Source organism: Talpa occidentalis, unplaced genomic scaffold (genome assembly GCF_014898055.3).
Source record: "Talpa occidentalis isolate TD23 unplaced genomic scaffold, MPIMG_talOcc4v2.1 talOcc4.6, whole genome shotgun sequence".
Classification (NCBI taxonomy): Eukaryota; Metazoa; Chordata; class Mammalia; order Eulipotyphla; family Talpidae; genus Talpa; species Talpa occidentalis.
The window spans coordinates 105,224,720-105,244,752 of record NW_023604972.1 but is presented as its reverse complement, the minus strand read 5'-3'; the positions used below and the strand labels follow the sequence as shown (position 1 = coordinate 105,244,752).

General features: G+C 32.7%; 1 protein-coding gene across 2 annotated transcripts in view; it reads right to left on the bottom strand.

Moving 5' to 3' along the window:
* Positions 1-788: 788 nt before the first annotated feature.
* The window catches only part of SLF1 (SMC5-SMC6 complex localization factor 1), a 69,187-nt gene continuing 49,942 nt past the window's right edge, over positions 789-20,033 (bottom strand). For both annotated transcript variants that reach the window (XM_037530784.2, XM_037530783.2), the window contains 7 exons: positions 15,043-15,190; positions 9,147-9,292; positions 7,864-8,027; positions 6,969-7,102; positions 4,977-5,069; positions 4,384-4,566; positions 789-1,753 (listed from right to left, as the gene is read on the bottom strand). In XM_037530784.2, coding sequence (XP_037386681.1) covers positions 1,272-1,753; positions 4,384-4,566; positions 4,977-5,069; positions 6,969-7,102; positions 7,864-8,027; positions 9,147-9,292; positions 15,043-15,190 — 1,350 coding nt within the window. In that variant the 3' untranslated portion in view covers positions 789-1,271. The remainder of the gene's footprint in view (positions 1,754-4,383; positions 4,567-4,976; positions 5,070-6,968; positions 7,103-7,863; positions 8,028-9,146; positions 9,293-15,042; positions 15,191-20,033) is intronic.

The following is a 20,033-nucleotide window of genomic DNA, read 5'->3' as shown; positions in this document are numbered from 1 at the left end:
TCTTTATAGTAAGTGAGGTAAAGTGGATACTCTATGGAAGAAAATGTTCTTATTTCATCATCTGAGGAAGCACTTCAACTTCTCTAAATATTTTAATGTTCTTAGGTGGTCTCTGATACTTTGGCAGATTGAGTAAATATTAAGAAATTTGCATGATGTCAATCTGAAGCTAGAAATAACTAATATTCAGTATGTGTAAAAAATTACTGATTTAAAAACAGAAAAAAAAAAAACCTGAGATTTTTATTCAGAGCCAATCTACTAATATAGTAGTTTTTAGTTTAGATTATAAACCCAGTAATAAAATACCAAGCATTTGAATCTTGTTAAAAGATCTATTTCCAAGATAAAACTAAAGTGAGCTTCTTTAGCAGATTAATTGCTGTGAGCTCATCATTTTAGTTACATAAAATCTAAATGGAGTTTTAATGTTTCTTTTCCAGCTACATCACAATGTAACTTATCCCCCCTAGTGAAACAACTTCAATTTCACAAGTGGTTATTATCCACACCCTTTCTTTTAGTTTCACTATAAATTGCTATTAGGGAAAAACTGCAAACTGAAATGTTACTACTCTGTAAATTCATACTGTATTTTAAGATGTTAGATAACCTCAAGTCTATTCTTGGGTGCCATTTATAACCTTAAAATGAAATAAAATTTATTATGTAGCAGAATGTTTCACTTACTGAGTTCTGGTTACATGGACTGGAAATACACTTTGTATATGAAAGGCTAAAAATAGGCCAAAGGATCAAACTCACATTCACTTGTATTTAAAAACCAAAAGAATATTAATGTAAAGTTTAGAAATGTTTATTTTAGAAACACACAAAACTAAAACCAACATTTTAGTCCAATAACCTATATGGAAGAAAGAAACAGGGAGTAATATGTTTACAAGCATATACTTGCATGAATATCCTTGCCATGATTCTAAGACCTAGAACACCTTGAGTAAAGAACATTACATTTTGATTTGAAAAAATATTTAAATTAAAAATTTTTACAGGTATATTATAAATAGATAAATAATCACATCCAGAACAAAATATAATAAGATTAATAAAAGCAGTCTATATATCAAACAAAACTATTTTTTTCTTTTGAGTCAAATTCTACACACTGAAAAGAAACAAAAACCCATACCACAATTCTGCAGAAGTTCTTTAAGTGCTTTTAAAATTTAGTAAGGCCGGAAATTTTGTCAGTAAATAAATCAAATTAATATTTGTTAAGAAGTTATGCAGCTGATTCCTACTTTTTGGTATCATGAAAACTCTGCAACTGACCGACACATCATTTCCAATGTCACCAATAAGGCTTCAGTGTGTACTCCAGGACACACTTTTAAATTCTCCGGCAGTTCCTTAAGAATATTTGGGAGCTTCTGCAATGTTTTTATATTTCTGGAATAAAGATCCAATAACCAGTCAGTATGAGCACTTGTGGTTTCTTTATAATTTTTACAAGCCATAAGCAGCTCATTGAGATGTGTTAACCCTTTAAAAGCTAAGAGGAACTCTGAAGATAAATCAAAAATTGAACAAAAATTTAGCAACATCCTACTAAGTAAAAATGAGCCAAATTCAAGTTGCTGGTGGTGAAAATGTTTCTCTGCTTGTGCATGAAAGTTCTCTACTGTATCTTCTATCTTTGTAATAGCAAAGAGCTCTTCTTTGACTTGAGATGATATCACATAATCCAAGGGCAATTCTCCCTTAGCATTTCTTTGCTGTAGAAGCACTGGGCCTGTGAAAAGAAAATGCTGAGAGTAAACAATTTTTATTTTGGCAATGTAACAGCTGTTTTCTCCTTCTTTTAGGTCAAAAAGAATCTAGGATCTTATTTACAATCATATTTTGTACTGATTCATGTTGACATAATTAACTGGCTATATATATTGACTCTTAATAAAGATGCATTTAATAAAACCAAAGTTCTAATCAATTGCCTGATGGGGTCTGCCTAAAGGTACATGTCCTTAGTTCAATAAATAATATATTTAATTCTCAATTGGAAAAACCTTTGATAAAAATGAATAAACCATCATCTTACAATAATAATTTCAATATCCCAGAAGATATTAACAAAATATATTCATCTTAAAATCCGTATGAGTCTTAAAGGTATTTCACAATTCACCAAGAGGAAAATGCAATGCCTCCTTTCCACTTCTGATAGGCAATTATGGCATAGCAAGTATACTGCAAAACAATGTACACACAGAGAATACATTTTCTATTTGTCTTTGCTTATGTTCAATTTTTAGTACAAGTATTGTCTCACAAAAATTTTGTTAACTTCTCTGGGTAAAATTTCAGATTTCAACCATTTATTCTAGCTAAACCCATCTAGCCATCTACTTAGAAAGTACTAAAGCTGGAGTTCATCTCTCCTAGGTAGGAAAAGATGACATAGGAGGAGAAAAACAACTCAGTAATTGGTCACATAACAAAGTACATGAGTACTTGGCACCTCTGTCAGTTAAGTCCTATAATTATTTATATACTTTGCTATAAAAAAGTTATTAGGGATATAAAGAGTTTAGTACTAGACAACATAATTAGAAGGCTCTACCATATAACACAGATCATACTGTCAGAGACAGAATAGATTATAGCTCCTAAAACTCTAGATGAATCTGGTCAGATATACATAGGGCCTAGATATAAAATGTATTTAATTAAAAAAATTAACCATTAATGATAAATGATTATAACTTATGGAAAAAAGATAATTATAAATCAAAATGAGGTTCCTTTTCATTGTGCTGATATTTCAGAAAAGCCCAGTAAATATTACTCTTGTCATAAAAACAACAAAATTATGCACACAAGATACCAAAAGTAAACAAAGGTTTTAGAGACAGACATAAATTCTTAAAATCACTATTCTCAAAGCTGAGTGACTCACAGTGAAGAGATAATGTAGCAACAATTATTACAATGATGGTTAAAACACTTGACAAGTCCAAATCCAGAATACGACTAAGCCAAACTTAAGTTTTTATTACTGCCAAAGGGCCTTGATAAATATAAGTAAAGGTAGATTTACTCTCTTAGAATAAGGAACTCATTCATTTACTATTCTTCACCAAGGGTCCCAGAAAAATGCACATACATTGCTACCATGCCATTCTCTATTAAAGAGTTGTGCTTAATACAAAAATGGCTCTTGTATCACTTAGACCATCTGAAGCAAGGCCAAATAATGGCTTGGAATGTCAGATGCATAAATGAGTAGAAAAATGAAACATTAGAGAATCAAAACATTATGATTTAATAAACAATACTTAAAAATAAAAACTGAAAAATATATTTATTATGAAGTGGTGTTAGCAAAATAGACACGCTAAGGCCTTTAGGGGGCAGGAGAAGACTATAAATAACCAAAAGTCTTAACTGTATAACTACCAGGTTATACAGCCTTTCATATATATACATACACACACGCACATATACATATATATATATAATAAAAAGGCATCTAAAGAAAATATGCTTTTTATCATCTATCATGCAGAATCAACAGCTTTATTTAAGGAGAAAATAATTTTAAATTCCAAGCTAAAAGTCGTACAAATAAAAGTGATAGGAAATTTAAACACATCTTCAGTCATCACTTTTCCTTTGTTTTTCTTTTTTAAAACATGGATCAATTTTGACACTGTGATGCAAAGTATGTATTATTTAATTAAGATATAACAAGAATGTCACTGAAGGGGACTCTGAAAGCAGAGATCAAAATTCAGCAGAAAAATCAGTAGGTGAATATTAAGCTCAAGTTACCTCCATCACAAAACCCCTGCATAACAGCTACCATCATTTGAAAATCCTCCTACTTTAACTTAATTGACTACAAAATGTGAATGAAGGAAAGATATTCTAGGATATCTTTTTTATAGTCTATAAAGAAATGACTCATAAAAAGAAAGATTGATCTAGTTAGCAGTTATACACAGGAAATGAAACAAGAATGAAAAATACAACTAGTCACAATTGAACATTTGCATTCAATGATTAATAAGCTTTCAGAAATGGCTGATTCACAAAGCCATTCACAAAGGCTGATTATACACTTTAAGTAAAAAGATTAATATTTAAAACCAACAAAGTCAATTCAAAACACACTTTCATACACAAGCCTAAATAAACTTATTAACACAATAAACAAATAAAATCAAATTATGAAAATCTTTTTCTCCCTACTCAGTAAAAGATGCTTACATTCTAGGAGATTTTTTATTTTTACTTTTTAATTAATATGAAATAAAGGCATCTTTTCTTACAGATCTTTAGAATAAAATACTTTCTACCTCTGAGGGATTCATCAAAAAACTGGATAATTTATCAAAACCCATTTAGCATAAATGCACTCACCCCCATGCTGAAGTAGCAGCTTGCCAATTTCTACATGTCCGTTTGACAGTGCATCATGCAAAGGAGTCACCCCGTCCACTTGAGTGAGCAGATCTACCTCTGGACAACGCTGCAAAATTTCCTGGACACACACTGTGTTGCCATAGTTACAGGCTTCATGCAAAGGCGTCCAGCCAGCATTGTCTAAATTAGAAATCAAGGCAAGTTTTAAAACAGCAAAAGTAGGACTTAGTAGTGAACTATTGATATTCTACTCCCCTTACTAGAATGACTTTCTAGTTGCCTTATTTACAAACTGAAAGCATTGATAATAATGAGTAGGAAGTAATACTTTTTTTAATTGGAGAAAAAAATAAATAAAAACAATGTTAAAATACTGATGTTGGGGTCTGAGCAAATATAGACACCAAAAAAACATTTTTGCACTATTAGCTATAGAACAATGTATGACGAATTTCTCAGTTTTGTTGCTGGCAATATTTTAAAGATTTGTTAAGTAAATATACTTAAATGATTTTTCTTAATGTTGACATAAAACTGTTTAATATCACAAATACAAAGACACTATTAGACCACAGAGATTTACAACTTACCTTTAACATTGATGTCTATTCCTGGCAAAGAGAGAAGAAGAATCAATTTCTCCACTTGGTTATTTATGCAAGCTCTATGGAGGGCTGTTTCTCCTGCCATAAAAAATTAATAGATTATTCCAGAGAAGACAAGATATCAAGTAAAGAAAATAATCAAAGGGCATGAACTAGGAGATCTGGTCACATGCCAGAAAATTATTTATTGAGTTTTCCTTTTGACTGGCTTAAACATTTCTCACATTGAAAAAAAAAAAAAGATGGGGGAGGGAACCCCACCAAATCATAGAGCTTCTGTTCTATCAGCAATTCAGCAATGAAATTCTACTGCAAAACGTTTAACACAAGCATTGTCTTCCTCTAGTTCAAGGTTTAAAGCTTCATTCCTGCTATAAAACCCCCAAATGATCAGAGAACACCAAAAATACTAGGTTTTACAGTAATAAAAGTTTAGAATGCAATTGCCCTCTCTTAAATTTATTCATGAACCTATGTTAAATGTAGGGCTCCTTTTTATACAGCATTTATAGCTTAATTCAAATGAATGTTTCTGGCTAAGCACGAGTGCCTCTACACACTCAAGTATAATTCAGAACTTCAAATCCATTAACAGATGGTTTGCTGCTTCTCAATAGGCTGTCTGGCTTGGCTACAGCAGTATAGAGATGGAGAAATGGGGGAATCTTAATATAAACACACACACACCACAGAAAAAAATCCCTAGTACCATTTAAAGCTGAACAAGAGTGACAAACAGAATGTCAAAGTTTTTTCTAAGAGAGATGCAATTAGTGTCTATTGGCTAAAACTGCCTATATCCATCTCTGTTGCAACCAAGATTATTAAGGTAAGTCTTACTTGATATAAGGGAAATTAAAAAAACAGAATCTGTATTGCTAAGAAAACAAATGAAATAGTGAATCAAATTCTTCTTGCTGTAAGTAGCACATTTTACAGTGTTCATTTTTTCAAATTATCTTTAACTTTACCAAAATATTTCTTTTACATGCATCGGAAACCTTTTTAAGTTTTTCTCTATTTCTCAATTTTCTTCTTCCCTCCTTGTTCTGCTGTTCAGACCGAAGTCATTACATTTATCTTACTTTATAACACAAAAAACAAAAAGGACATTATTTTGTAAAGTTAAATACCTGAGCTCTCATTTAATACATTTTTTTTTTTTTACATTTTGAGCCAAATGGGCAGCTATTTTGAATTTGTGATATGCAATTATGAACTTAGGTTGAAAGATTAATGAAAGCTTCACTGTTACTTTTCCCCTGATGTCATAATGATATTTGTATTACAAATGTGATAGAGCTCATAAACAAGAGACTCAGCAATTTACTTGGGTGAGGCACAGACTCTTGAAAAAGTAACTTTTATTTTTGTGTTAAAAGATGCCTAAGTAAAAGAAGTACCAGAGAGTATTATTACAATGCTCTTCTTGTTTCTCCATCCTCTGGGTACTTAGGTTCCAGTATAGTTAGAACCAAAAGCCAAACACATTTCATAGTCTGGGCTCAATGCCTGGAAGAAAAGAGTCCATATGCTTAACACAGCTATGTAACATAGCCTATTCCTCATTCTTTGTTCACAAAATGTCTAGGACTGAAAGAGATGAAGACTGAATTATACTTTCAAATCAGAAGACACTGATCTAAGCAGAACAGGTAGAGGTGGAATAGAAAAGTAAGGTGGGCAAGTCTGGAATGAACTCTTTACAACTACGCACTATGTTTAACATACAGAGAGGTGGGGCAGATGGAGGAATGAAGGGGAGAAATATTCTATTATACTGGGTATTACATGATCACTTTCTTTGCATAAATGACAGTTCAAAAAATAATATACTATCCAGGAAAGTATATCCCGGACCTCGTCCAATATTTAAGTTCAAAGTATTCATTAGGATCAGAATGTAAAAGTTGCAAATACTAAGACAAATACTAAGGCAAAGTTCCTAGCATAAATTAATTCAGATATTTGGAATACCTTTTAGATTAGTCTTGTGAAAATTCATCTTTGTAACTAAAGAGGGACAGTTTTCCTTGGAACATGACAATTCTCCTTCTGACTTCTTTTTCAGTCTTTTTAATGATGAGGAACATTTAGCCAGGTTCAGCTCTCTGAAAATACAGTACGAAATAATGAAAGCTTGTTTTCCAACACATGGCAATATACATTGGGTGGCGTGTATTAAAAAAAAAACAACTTTCAATTTAAATCTCCTAATTCACTGAACTCTTTACTGTTGTCTACTTTTTAAAAATTTATTTCAAGTATATAGAAACAAATTTTAATGCATTAATTTCATTTCATGAACCTCACATCCCCAGCTGCCTTCTGAAAAGTTTATCAATGGATTGTCAGGTGATGAGAAAGAGATGATGCAAACCACATTTGGCAGATAGAAAAAAGCAAAAATCTAAGATCATAATGTGGGTTCCTATTTCATTCTTATTTTCATATTCTGATCCTATTCTTCCTAAAAACATTTCAGAATTTCTGAATTTTATATAGCATGCTTTCAGAGGAGGTTTCTCATTTGGGGGAAGATACTATGACAACTCAGATTAACTCATATCACCATGCATTCTGAAATCCCATCCTTATTATATACAAGTAGTAATTTATACCACAGGCCCAAAATTGCGTGAAACAATAATTTGATAACAGTATTATTTCTTTTGAAAGTATTTAATTGTCATATATAGAAAGCATGTACCTTGAATTTAACAAAGTCAACATGTTAATCATGTATATTAATAGGTCTAATCTGGGTTTTCTACTGATCAGTATAATTCAGACATAATAGGTAACTCTAACATTCAAGAAATGTGTCAGAAAGACTCTAAAACAGGGCACATTTGCTATACAAATCACTTACGATAAGTCTGGCAGTCCTTCAAATTGTTTCTGTTTAGCACCATTCAGCATCAGTAAGGCCCTCTGAGATTCAAGACAAGGCCGCTGTCCTGTTTTCTTTGGTATTTGCATCTTTCCAATCCCATACACACCAGTTTTCCCCAAAGCTGGCAAATAGGAATATACCTGTTGCAAAATAATATTACATTGCTTTCTTAATTACCAGAGGGGTAAAAGAAGGTGGAGAAGAAGGTAGGGAGGGAACGCAATGGATTATGAGTTCCTTGGCATTTGGGATGGTATGGTATGGTGACATATCTCTGAAGAAGTATGAACCTATACTTCTGAATCAAATATATGTTGTAAACCATATTACCTCACTTAAAAAAAAAAAAAAGACATGCAAAGCAGTAAAAAAGACTTCTTGAATCATTTCACCGTTAAGTTTGGTCATATTTTCTTGGGTTTATCACTTTATTTGCCAATCTGTCTCATCTGAACATGCTAAAATATTAGAGAAAGATGTTAGCTTCATGTCATATGAACAAGAAGAAAAATATCTTCTTGAAAATAATTATTTTTTCTAATTCAATTTTAATGCTCATTTAGAGAAGCTATTTTGTTTAGTCTTATGTCCACCTTGTTATGACCATTTTTATTATTTAATATTTCTGATTTATATACATCTGATATCTTGTGATTTCACTTTGGTAATGCATACCTTTGATAGAAAACAAGTTTAGAATAAATGGAATAAGAAGAAGTGCACAAGTCATTAAGGATAAGGATTTTTACAAAACAGAATTTCACACTGACCAATTAATAAGCATATTTCTCATTTGCTGAAGAAATTGCTGATAATATTAAATATTAATAATAACAAAAGATAGACAAGATAAAATTGGAAAATTCAGACTCAAATGCAGCTTATATAGATCTATGTATGTTTATATAGAATAAAAAGGAATTTATGAGTTTTGCTTTTTAAATATCACTAAATACGATGAAGAATTTTTTTGGATCTCTAGCTTTTCAAAATAATAATCTCATATACTATGGTATTTGGTTAGGAAACAAAGATTCTTGTATTATTTTTTGGTTATCAACCTATCATTACTCTCAAATTACTAATTAACATTTCTATTCAGTAGTTATCCCACTTTTGAGGTATACATATTTTGCTACATAAAATATGAATGGTCTGTGAACTGATATGTTCTGTCCAAATAACTAAGAATATTTTACAATTGAATTTATGAACAAACTTCTTGGAGATTAAAAGAACTAGAATAAATTGGTGTTTACCATTTTTTGAAGAGAGAGTGGCTCAGAAGAAATACTGATGGAACTCTGCAAACACAACTTTTTAAAGACTGCCTCTGCAACAAACATTTGGAGCCAAGAGGAGGAAAAGGAACAAATGAAAATCTCTAATTCCTGTGAAGAAAAGTCTGTAGAAAACAAGATATGTAAATATAACTATTGTTACACTCCATAAAATTTCTTTCTATAGCCTATTTCCTCTGTGGATTTTATTCATTCAAATAATGATTTCTATACCAGTAAGATTCACCCACATAATTTTAAACCACAAAAAATTAGATTATATTCCCAATCCTTGCCTTTCAAGAGAAATGTGTTTATGGCACATGTTCTTTCATTTGAAAAACAATCATTATTTTTTATCATTTTAAATAAAAACCCTAAAAATATGCACACTCACATGCAGAGAGAGGTGATATATGAATAGACAGACAAGGGATTTTATCTATTACTGTACTTTATAATTAATGTTAGAAATTTCACAACAGGGCTGTGCCTTTGGAAAACAGTGGCCTGTATATATTCAATACATGTATGTATGCAAGTATTTTCACAATTTATTTATTAATCAAACTGTGACACAACTGTTCTTGTCCCACTTAGTGTGAATGCTTGTACATTTAACTTCAGATTGACAACACATGCTATTGGTGATGTAATAATATACGGTATGTGCACCATATTACCTTTCTAAAATATAAAACCCCTGAATTCTCAAATATATATTTAGCCTGAAAGGTTAGATAAAGAGTAATGGACATATTAAAAAATTCATTTCCAGAAATAATTTGAGGCTTGAGTAATTCTATATTTCTCTCATTAAGATTTTTGTTTGCTCCTGAAACACTAAGTGTTCTAATAGACTAGAATAACTATGATTCAGTTGCAAGATTTGAGATTTTTGATAAGCGACTTAAAAAACTAAGCTTGTATATTTTATTAATGATTTTTATGTATTTTCTTGGGGAATTGTCCCCTTTATCATTATGTAAAGTCATTCTTTATCCCTGATAATGTTCCTTGCTCTGAAAACCTGCTCTGTTAGAAATTAACATAGCTACCTTAGTTTTCTTTTGACTAGCATGTTATATGTTATATCTGTAACATGGTACATTTTTCTCCATCTCTTCACTTTTAATCTATTGTGTCTTTATATTCAAAGCAGGGTTCTTGTAGAAAACATATAGTTGAGTCTTATGTTTTGATTCACTCTGACAATCTCTGTTTTTAATTGGTGTATTTAATTTGTTTTTAAATGGGCACACATGTATTTAATTTGCAGTGATGGGTCTTGAGTTGATTTGGAACTTTTAAATAGAGTTATTCATCTAGAATAATTGGAAATAAAAACTATAATGGATTCACATATTACTAGGTAACAGATTCAAAGGGAACGATAAATAATAGATGAACAAGAGAATAAGAGAAACTTAGCCCCCAGACTGTAAGATCATTAAGGGCAGGACAATTTTTATAGTTCTCTAACTTATAAGGTCATTAATTTGCACAGAATATTTAATATTTGATAGATGAATGAATGAATGAATCAATGGAAGGCAGACAATAATAAATCTAGAGAGTCAAACAAGGATGATTTTTGAAATATGCTAAATCAGATCATGCTACTCCCTTGGTAAAATGACTTCAAACTCCTATCATATCATGGCTTACAAATTCCCACACAAACTCTTCTACCCACTTTTTGTTTTTGTTCTTGCCACACTTCTCTTTGCTGCTTGCCATATGTCAGGTTCCAGAACACGTCAAATACACCCAGCTCTTTCCTATCCCATAGTCTATGTAGATGTTTCTTATGCCTGAGCACTCTTTCCTGACTCTGCCAAATCCCCACTTAGCCTTCAGGTTCTGCTTGCCCTATTCACAAAATATAAAGTAAGTTTACCCATCCAATATCTAGCTTTTATTGTTTGGCACTTTAGCATTTGTAAATGATGTATTTACATTATCTTAATTACAGTCTGCTTCTCCCAGTGAATTCTCCAAAAAAGAAAAGGCTATGTTTTGTATCACTAATCTACTACATACAAAGTGTTAGCTCAATGCCTGGTAGAGTGTTAATAAAATTTTGTTGATTAAATGAAGGGACTAGAAACATTTGACTGAGAAAATTTATAAAATTATAAAAATTATGGAATTTTTATAATTATGGAAGAGGTCTGAAGCATGGAGAGAGATTAATATAGACATTACTCTTTTTTTTTTTTTAAAGCAAATTAAGGTATGGAACAACTATCAGGAAAAGATAATGAAGTAGTCTGTGAATGGCAAAAGAGGCTTTTTTAATGTTATTTAAAATGTAAGATAATACTAAAAAAAAATTATTGTAGATTTTGATGACATGTTTTCTTTCTCAGTGAAAAACAAGAGAAAAGTTCATATTAGGGATTGGCAAACTATGTATTGATATTTTAATGAATAAAGCTTTATGGGAACACATATACATTTAAGTATTGTGTATGGCTATTTTTCTTACTATAATCACAGAATTGAGTGGCTGGGACAGAGCATATGGAGACTGCAAAGCCAAAGATATCTACTATCTGGTATTTTACCAAAAAGTTTGTTAACCCCTTCTTTAAGTTAATACATTTTAATCAGATATAAAAGAGAAATTTCAGATCACCTGATTTTAAAAAATAGAAAGGAATAAAAGGACAATTTCCTACCAAACAGTTAAAAACTAACAATTTACTAAACAAAAAATATGAATGAGTAAAGTCACAGAATTAATTTTATACCTTATAAATTAAGAAAAACCAAAAGATCCAGTTCGCCATAAATGAGAAATATGGACCAATATCATCAACTGGAAGTTATGTAATAGCCAAATGACAACATCTGTACTTAGGAAAAGCAAAATATAGTACTGAGCTGAAGAATGATGTAAAGAAATATTTAATAAGTTTAAAAAGGGAGTATCCACGGAGTAAAAGAAATTGCTCTTCATTAAAATATCAAAATATTGACAAAAAGACAGTATTACAAAAAAAAAAAAAAAAAAGACAGTATTACAACATCTGGTTGACTTGTATGGTTAAGCGCATAACACTGCAAGCTCCACAATACAAAAATCAATCTTACATATTAGCTGCAGAAAAGCTGCTGCTTTTTTCAAGGTAATTTGTTCACTTGATTTCTGTCTCCTGACAAAGGTTAAAATTAAGCTATACTAACAGCAAAAAAAATAGGTAGATATAAATTCCAACCATTTTAAGAAATAGATATAAAGTTTTAAAAAATCTGCCTAATAGCCTAACTGGAAGCCCAAGGAACCAGTTGTGTATATATGTTGAGAAGAGTAAAGAAAGGCTTAAACACACTTGTCAAACAAATATAACTGACACATTTAACTAGCTATAGTTAATTATATTATATATACAGTTAAATATATGACTATATATAATATACAATTAGCATAGTGATGTGGAGTTTTAAATATTAGTGATCAAACATAGATCCTATAATCCCTCAGTTTGTCATCAGGATTATAATGGTAACATTAGAGTTTAGTTTTAGTTTAAGTCAGTCACAGGCTCAAATTTGTTGGGCTTTAATTTATCATGTGAAAATGGAGTAACTGCGGGCCTCCATGGTGATGCAGGGGTTAAAGTCTCAGTGATATCAAGCTATCGCCAGCCATTGCTGCAGCTGCATTAGTTCAATCACTGGCCAGGGAACTAACCCACATGGCACAGCAGACCTCTGCTACCTCAACCACTGCTCCCCTCAGCACTGTGTTTCAGTTGATCCACCTGTTCTGCTCCCCACTCTCTCTATGGTGAATCCTCTCACCACCGCACCTCTGGCCCACCCCAGTTCTTGTATGTATAAATAATAAAATAAATCTTTAAAAAAAAAGGAAAATGGAATAACTGAATAATGATGTGATACCTAGCTTTAAAGTGAATGGAAATATAATTAAAGAGTGACTGAAGCCGATATATAAACATTTAGTTAATCTCATTTATTAACATTAAAACAAGGCTCATTATTTCATGTGTCTGGCTGTACTACAAGATAAGTTATATCTACCTTAAGGTATGTAACCAATATATACTGAAAACAATACATACTGACAGATTCTAAAGCCACTGCTAATGCTATCTTGGTTTCCCACTCAACAAGATTTCAATATGGAATAAAAACAGAGAATCCTTTTACTGAATTTTTAGTTCTCATTCTAGCAAATAATGCCAGAATTTTTACTGTTTCTAAAACAGAAAACAAAACAAAACTACTACCTAGTGGAAATGGAAGGACAGAAATGATAAGGGTTCTGAAGGAAGATTGAATTTGAGCTAAGAAATGTTTAAAAGTCATACAACAAAGGACAGCCACTCCACAAAAGGAACAGTAATCACCCCTGAGCTCAAAGAAAGAGGAAAAAAAAAAAAAGGAGATAAAATGCTTTAGATAAAAATCTTCTAACTTCAGTAGTGTGAAAAGAGACCTCTCACTCTTGCAGAGGGCATCATGGAACAAATCCTGAACCCAGTTATAACCTGGATTTCTATTCCATAATCTTTCTTCAAAGTATTAAGGTGATTGGCAGCATATTCAAGAACTTATTTTAAATAAAACCAAGATGCACTGAAATGCATCTATATGTAATAAAACAAAATAATTATCTGGCCGTCTACAATAATTTTAAGTATAGAAAACCATTTTTCATATTAGAGGGCCACACAAGAAAAGCTCATCTGGTTTAAAATAGTTTCATTTTAGGAATTCAGGATTACAGACAGAGAAAAGAAGGGGTGGGAAAGTGGAGGAGAGAGAGAGAGAGCACCAAAAAAGAATTAGAGGGGCACATGAAATGAGTTCTGTCATTATATTGCTTAAATGATATTCCTACTCCAACTTATTTTAAACTGTAAAATTAAAGGAGATAATGGGTGGTGGAGGAGGAAGAGTAAGAAAATTATACATATAAATGACTTCTATTTGCTTCAGCCATGCTCATTGTTAAATCACCCACCTTAATAGAAAAAAGATAGTAGCATCTTTTTATGTTACAATAAGAGAAATTACACAGCAACAGGAACATGAGGAAAATACTTTAACCAGTGATATAACCCAAGTTAATGCAAGTGGCTTTCTAACATGGTAAGTATTCTGATTCAATGAATTTCATTTTTAATATCATTTGATATTAACTCAAAAAGAGACTTTGAAAAAAGAAACAACTGTTCATATGGTACAGATAAGATTAGAGACAGATAATCCTTCCTACTTAAATGATTCTAAGTATTAAAGATACTGAAAATAGTTGTGACCTTATCAGAATCTAAAATACCATAAACAAAAAGCAAAACTATCTCTCCAACAAAAAAGAGAATAAATTTTTAATGTCTAGTTAAATGTTTTCTTTCATAGGTATTTAATTAAAATTTTTAGTTGTAGGATTAAGGAAAACACTTATAACATTACACATAAATATATATTAATTTATTTCCAGGTGTTATTCGATACTGCAATATAAAATTAGATTTTCATAAAATCATCAAAATAATGTTTTTGAATAATTGATATGTGTGTGTGTGTGTGTGCGTAGCTCATGTAATGTTGAGAAGAAAATATGGATAGTTATATATAAAGTTAAAATCCTTAGAAATACTAGAAGGAAATATATCAAAACTTAACAGTGGTTATCTGCACGAGAACATTCATTATGGGTAATTTTCACCTTCTTCTTTATATTGTCTATATGTGTGTATATATACACTTGAGTATATATGTGTATATATGTATGCATATCTGCAACTATTTTAAGGAAAGTTTCATATAAATATACATTATATGAAATTCAAAACTAATTTCTATTAATAGGTCTAAGGAAAATATAGCATGAACTTACCATCACATGAAAGGGAAACATAGCTTCCTAAGTCATCAGACATGTGTCGCATCACATTTCTACCCATCTTAAGACCAAGGAAGATCCAATAATCTATTGCTGCGCCAAGAATTCCAGTCAGTAAGTAAGCTAATTCATGTTTGAAGACCTAACATTAGGAAGGGAAAAAAATACTAAAATGTATAAAAACATTGGCTTTCTATCAGTGTTTATATTGAGTACTTGTTAAAGCAAAATTTAGGGCATTTAAATTACAGGTTATGGGCCTCCCCTGGTGGCGCAGTGGTAGAGTGCTGGGCTGCGAAGCTGCCCACAGCCTCTGCAGTGCCGGTTCAATCCCCAGCCGCCGGGGAGGGTCCCACATGGCATGCAGACCTCTTCTGCTTCGCCCGCTGCTCCCCTCAGCAGTGTACTTCGGTCCTTCTGCCTGTTCTGTTCCCCACTCTGGCTCTGGTGACTCTCTCACCCTCCTGCGCTTCTGACTGTACCCAGTGCTTGTATAAATAAATAAATTAATTAAAAAAAAAAAAAGAGAAAAATTTCTAAAAAAAAATACAGGTTATGCCAATGCATGCATGCCATAATGTATTCTTGAGAACCCTGGCAAACTCCCTCTTTCTCCCCTTCCTTCTTTGCCCCCTCTTATCTATTTATCTACATATATGAAAAAACAGGTAATAAAATAATTCCAGGGACTTATATATGGATATATTATAACAAACATTTAAGATGACTTTATCCAATCATATCTAGTGCTTTAGTAAGGCAATGAGTTCTTTAACAGAAATATATATTTCTGTTAACAGAAATATGTGACTATAAAAGATTTAGTCACTCCTATTTATCTATACTGATTAATCTTTACAATTCTCTAAATGGCATTTCCCCAAAAAGCACCTGAAAAACAATATGAATGGAAGCTTAGAAATACTTCGATTCAAGTTGCAATTATTAAATTATATTAAATACTTTTGCCTAACTTGGAATGTATAGAGATCAGTTTTAAAAACATTAATACTAAAAGTATGACTATCGGAAGGCTCAATAGGAAGATGGCATCAGAGGAAGTTTTCTGCTTTGCTCTAGGGAGAATAAACTAAGAGGTCCAGCTAGGCAGTGTAATCAGAGGATCAGAGGATTAATGTGGGACAAAATTGGAGTACCTCACAATCACCAGGGACCAGTGTTGATTAAGTGTGAGAGAAGAGATACAAAGGAAATTTAACTTAGGGAAACAAAGAGTAAGCGTGGGAAGTGGCGGTTGCCAGGGCATCTGTGGATAGTTAAGTTCTTTTCCCCGTTTGTAAAATAAACCCCATGGTTACTGTTCCTGGAGCTGAGGTTTCTTGCAATTGTGTGTGTGCATGGGTGAGAACCCACAGTGAACCTGTCCTCTTACTGGGCACTGTCCTTTGTTAGGCTAGAGCCTTGATTTTTGGCCTTTTGGGGCTTTCTGGTGGCTCTCATTTCAAAGCCCCGGCAGGTGGGTGGCTGTTCCATCTTTCCATCCAGCCTCCTGCCTTGTTGCCCTTTGGCCCTGTCTGCCCCTGTTTCAGGAAATAAATACACAAGTCTATGAAGCAAAAAGGATACCAGATAACAAAAACACAATGAAACCTATGACAAAACATAGAAGAGTGAAATTTTTAACAACTCAAAAAACAAAGAATATTGAAGCTGGCTATGGGGAAAAAGCAGAACCTATAAAGGAACCCTATCAAGCTTGCATCTCACTTCTCTAAGGAAACAATCTGGGCAGTGAAAGAGTGGAATGACATAATCAAAATACTTAAGGGGGGCCTCCCTGGTGGCACAGGGGTTAAAGTCTCAGTGCTATCAGGCTATCACCAGCCATGCAGCATGAGTTCCATTCCCGGCCAGAGAGGTGACCCACATGGTGCAGCAGACCTCTCCTGTCTCTTGTGCTGCTCGCCTGCTGCTCCCCTGAACAGTGTATTTCAGTAGATCCACCTGTTCTGCGTCCCATTTTGTCTCTGGTGAATCCTCTCACCCTCTGCACCTCTGGCCTACACCCCAATTCTTGTATGTATAACTAAATAAAAATAAATCTTTAAATAAAAATAAAAACAAAATACTTAAAGATAAAAACAAACCAAGCTTACTCCAGCCAAGATTACTCCAGCCTCCATCCTGTATGGCTCTCCTTCAGATTAGATGGAGGGGGGAAAAGGCATTCTCAGACAAACAGGAGCTGAAGGAGTTGTCAACATTAGATTTCCCTCCTCCAAGAATACTAAAAGGAGCTCTCATATCTTAATAAAAAAGAACATCCACAACAAACAAACGAACAAACAACTGAACAAGCAAATAGACAGAACCATAAAATTACGGCCAAAATGGCAGTAGACTTTCACATACCAATAATCACACTAAATATAATCAGAACTCATCAATTAACACAAGTTGGATAAAAAAACAGAATCCAAGTTTCTGCTGTCTCCTGTAAATGCACCTGAAACTTCAGAGATAAATGCAGACTCAGAACAAAGGGTTGGAAAACCATCCTACTACAGATGACCTAAATGAAGGTAGGGACAGCCATACTTTTATCTGAAAAAAAACAAAAAAAACAAAAACAAAAAAAACCAAAACAGATTTCCAGCTAAAAAAGGTACTAAGAAATAAGGATGGGTACTATATAATGATCAAGGGAACAATTCATCAGAAAGACATAACACTTGTCAATGTATATGCACCAAACTAAGGAGTATCAAGATATATAAGGCAGTTACTAGTAAATCTGAAAATGAACATTGGGAAAAATCACATTTGTGGCAAGGGAATTCAATACCCCCCTTTCACCAATAGACAAATCAAGCAGACAGAAAATAAATAAGGATATAATAGCCTTAAACAAAGAATCAGACACATGGCTGCAGGAGATATTTATAATACACTGCACCCCTAAAAAGCTGTATACACAATCTTCTCAAGTACACACGGGGCATTCACCTTACTGACCACATGTTGGACCAAAAGGCAAATATCAACAATTCATGAGAATTTAAATTACACCAAGCATCTTCTCTTACTATAAAGGTATCAAAACTAGAAAGAAAGAACAAAAAGAAAGTATAAAAAAACTAAATTCTAATATGTGGAGATTGAAGAACATATTACTGAATGACTACTGGGTTAATGAGGAAATCAAAGAAATTAAAAAAACACCTAGAAACAAACAACAGTGAGGACATAACCTTCTAGAACTTATGGGAACATAGTAAAAGCTACATACTAAGTACTAAGATGGTAGTATACAACACAGTACCATATCAAGTAACAAAGACCTCAAATAAGTAATCTTATCTCTCACCTTAAGGAACTAGAAAAAGAACTAGCAAAACAAAAAGTCAGAAGAAATAATAAAAATTAGAGCAGAAATAAATGAAACAGAAATCAAAGACGGTGAAAAAGATCAACAAAACCAAAAAGCTAGTTCTTTGAAAAAATAAACAAGTCAGACAAATCTCTAGCTAGGCTCAAAAAGAAAAGAAGGGAGAAAATTTAAATATATAGGGATCAGAAAGGAAAAAGTTGTTACAACGAATATCTCAGAAATTGAGAGGATTATAAAAGATTATCATAAACATTTGTGTGCCAGTAAGCTGGGTAACATTTAATAGATGGACAAATTCTTAGAAATATAAAAACCTCCGAGACTGAACAGGGAAGAAATAGAAAACCCGGGAAGAACAATTACAAGCAAGAAAAATGAAATAGTAATCAAGTCTACAAAGAAACAAAAGTCCAGGACAAGTGAGTTCTACCAAATGTTTTAATATAAACGAATATCTATCCTCCTATGTGGAATATGGGAAAACCAAAGAAAAGGTCAGATAAATTCAGTCTAACACAAACCCTAGAAATCTGAATATAACTGAGGCTACCACAGGGAGAGAGGAAAAAGGGAGACACAAGAACGAGGTAGGAGCACAGTGGACTAAGGCGATGAACTGTGGGTGTGGTTAGTAATAACAACCAGAAAGGAAAATCCTCTATGTCTAAAACACAAACAATGCTGTTAACCAGAGTTACCTCAAAAAAAAAAAAGGTAAAAAGTATGAATATTGTTTTATATTATCACTTCTATTATATTACATTCCCATAAAAATATAACAAGGCATACAAATCTTAGAGTGTTTTGCCTTAGTGTTTAAAAATGCCTTTCTAATCCTTAAACTATGAAGATAAAGAGGTGCAAAAATAATATTTTTTAAACACCTTTGATTTAAATATAAACACTTTTTCACAATGACATTAACACTAGTTGGAATTCCTATATTTTTTGTATTTGTTGTCTAGGAGTGTTAGATGCGTGAAAAAAATCACTGAATTAACAGTTGGGTAGAAGGCATGTGAAAAGTTTTAATAATGTTATGATATCCAAACTGACTGTAGCTGTTATATTCTGCTACATACTATGCCTAATACGGGATTGGTGATAGAAATTTCTAGCACTTTAAGCCCTCAGAGACTATTGGATTTATTTCTATTACTTTAGTAGACAACATCCTTATAGGTATACATATTTCAACAGGACATCATTTCTTAAGAAGCTAGTAGTAAATGATTTCAAAACTGAAGTTCTATTTCTGGTTTAGTACGCAAATAAGGGCAAATGGTCAAATAACACATATAGTAGGCCTGCAAAACAGTATTGACTGAAGGAGAAACCAGAGTTGGGAAATGAAGCAGGTATGCAGGTGTCTTGTTCCCTATCAACCCTGGGGCAGCGCACAGATTCTAGCAAGGCTGGGGGTCAGAATCTAGGACAGAGAATAAAAAATGGGGCTGAGTGGATTTTTAGTTGCATGATCAGGGAAACACTGTTTTCCTTCTGATATTATTTGGGGCCATAAATCAAAACCTGACTACAGCCTGATTCTGCAAATTCAGGGTTCATTGGTGGGTGTGAAGTTCATTGAACTTCAGGTCTGGGTTCAAGCCTTGCAGTTGCAGTTGTATGGCAT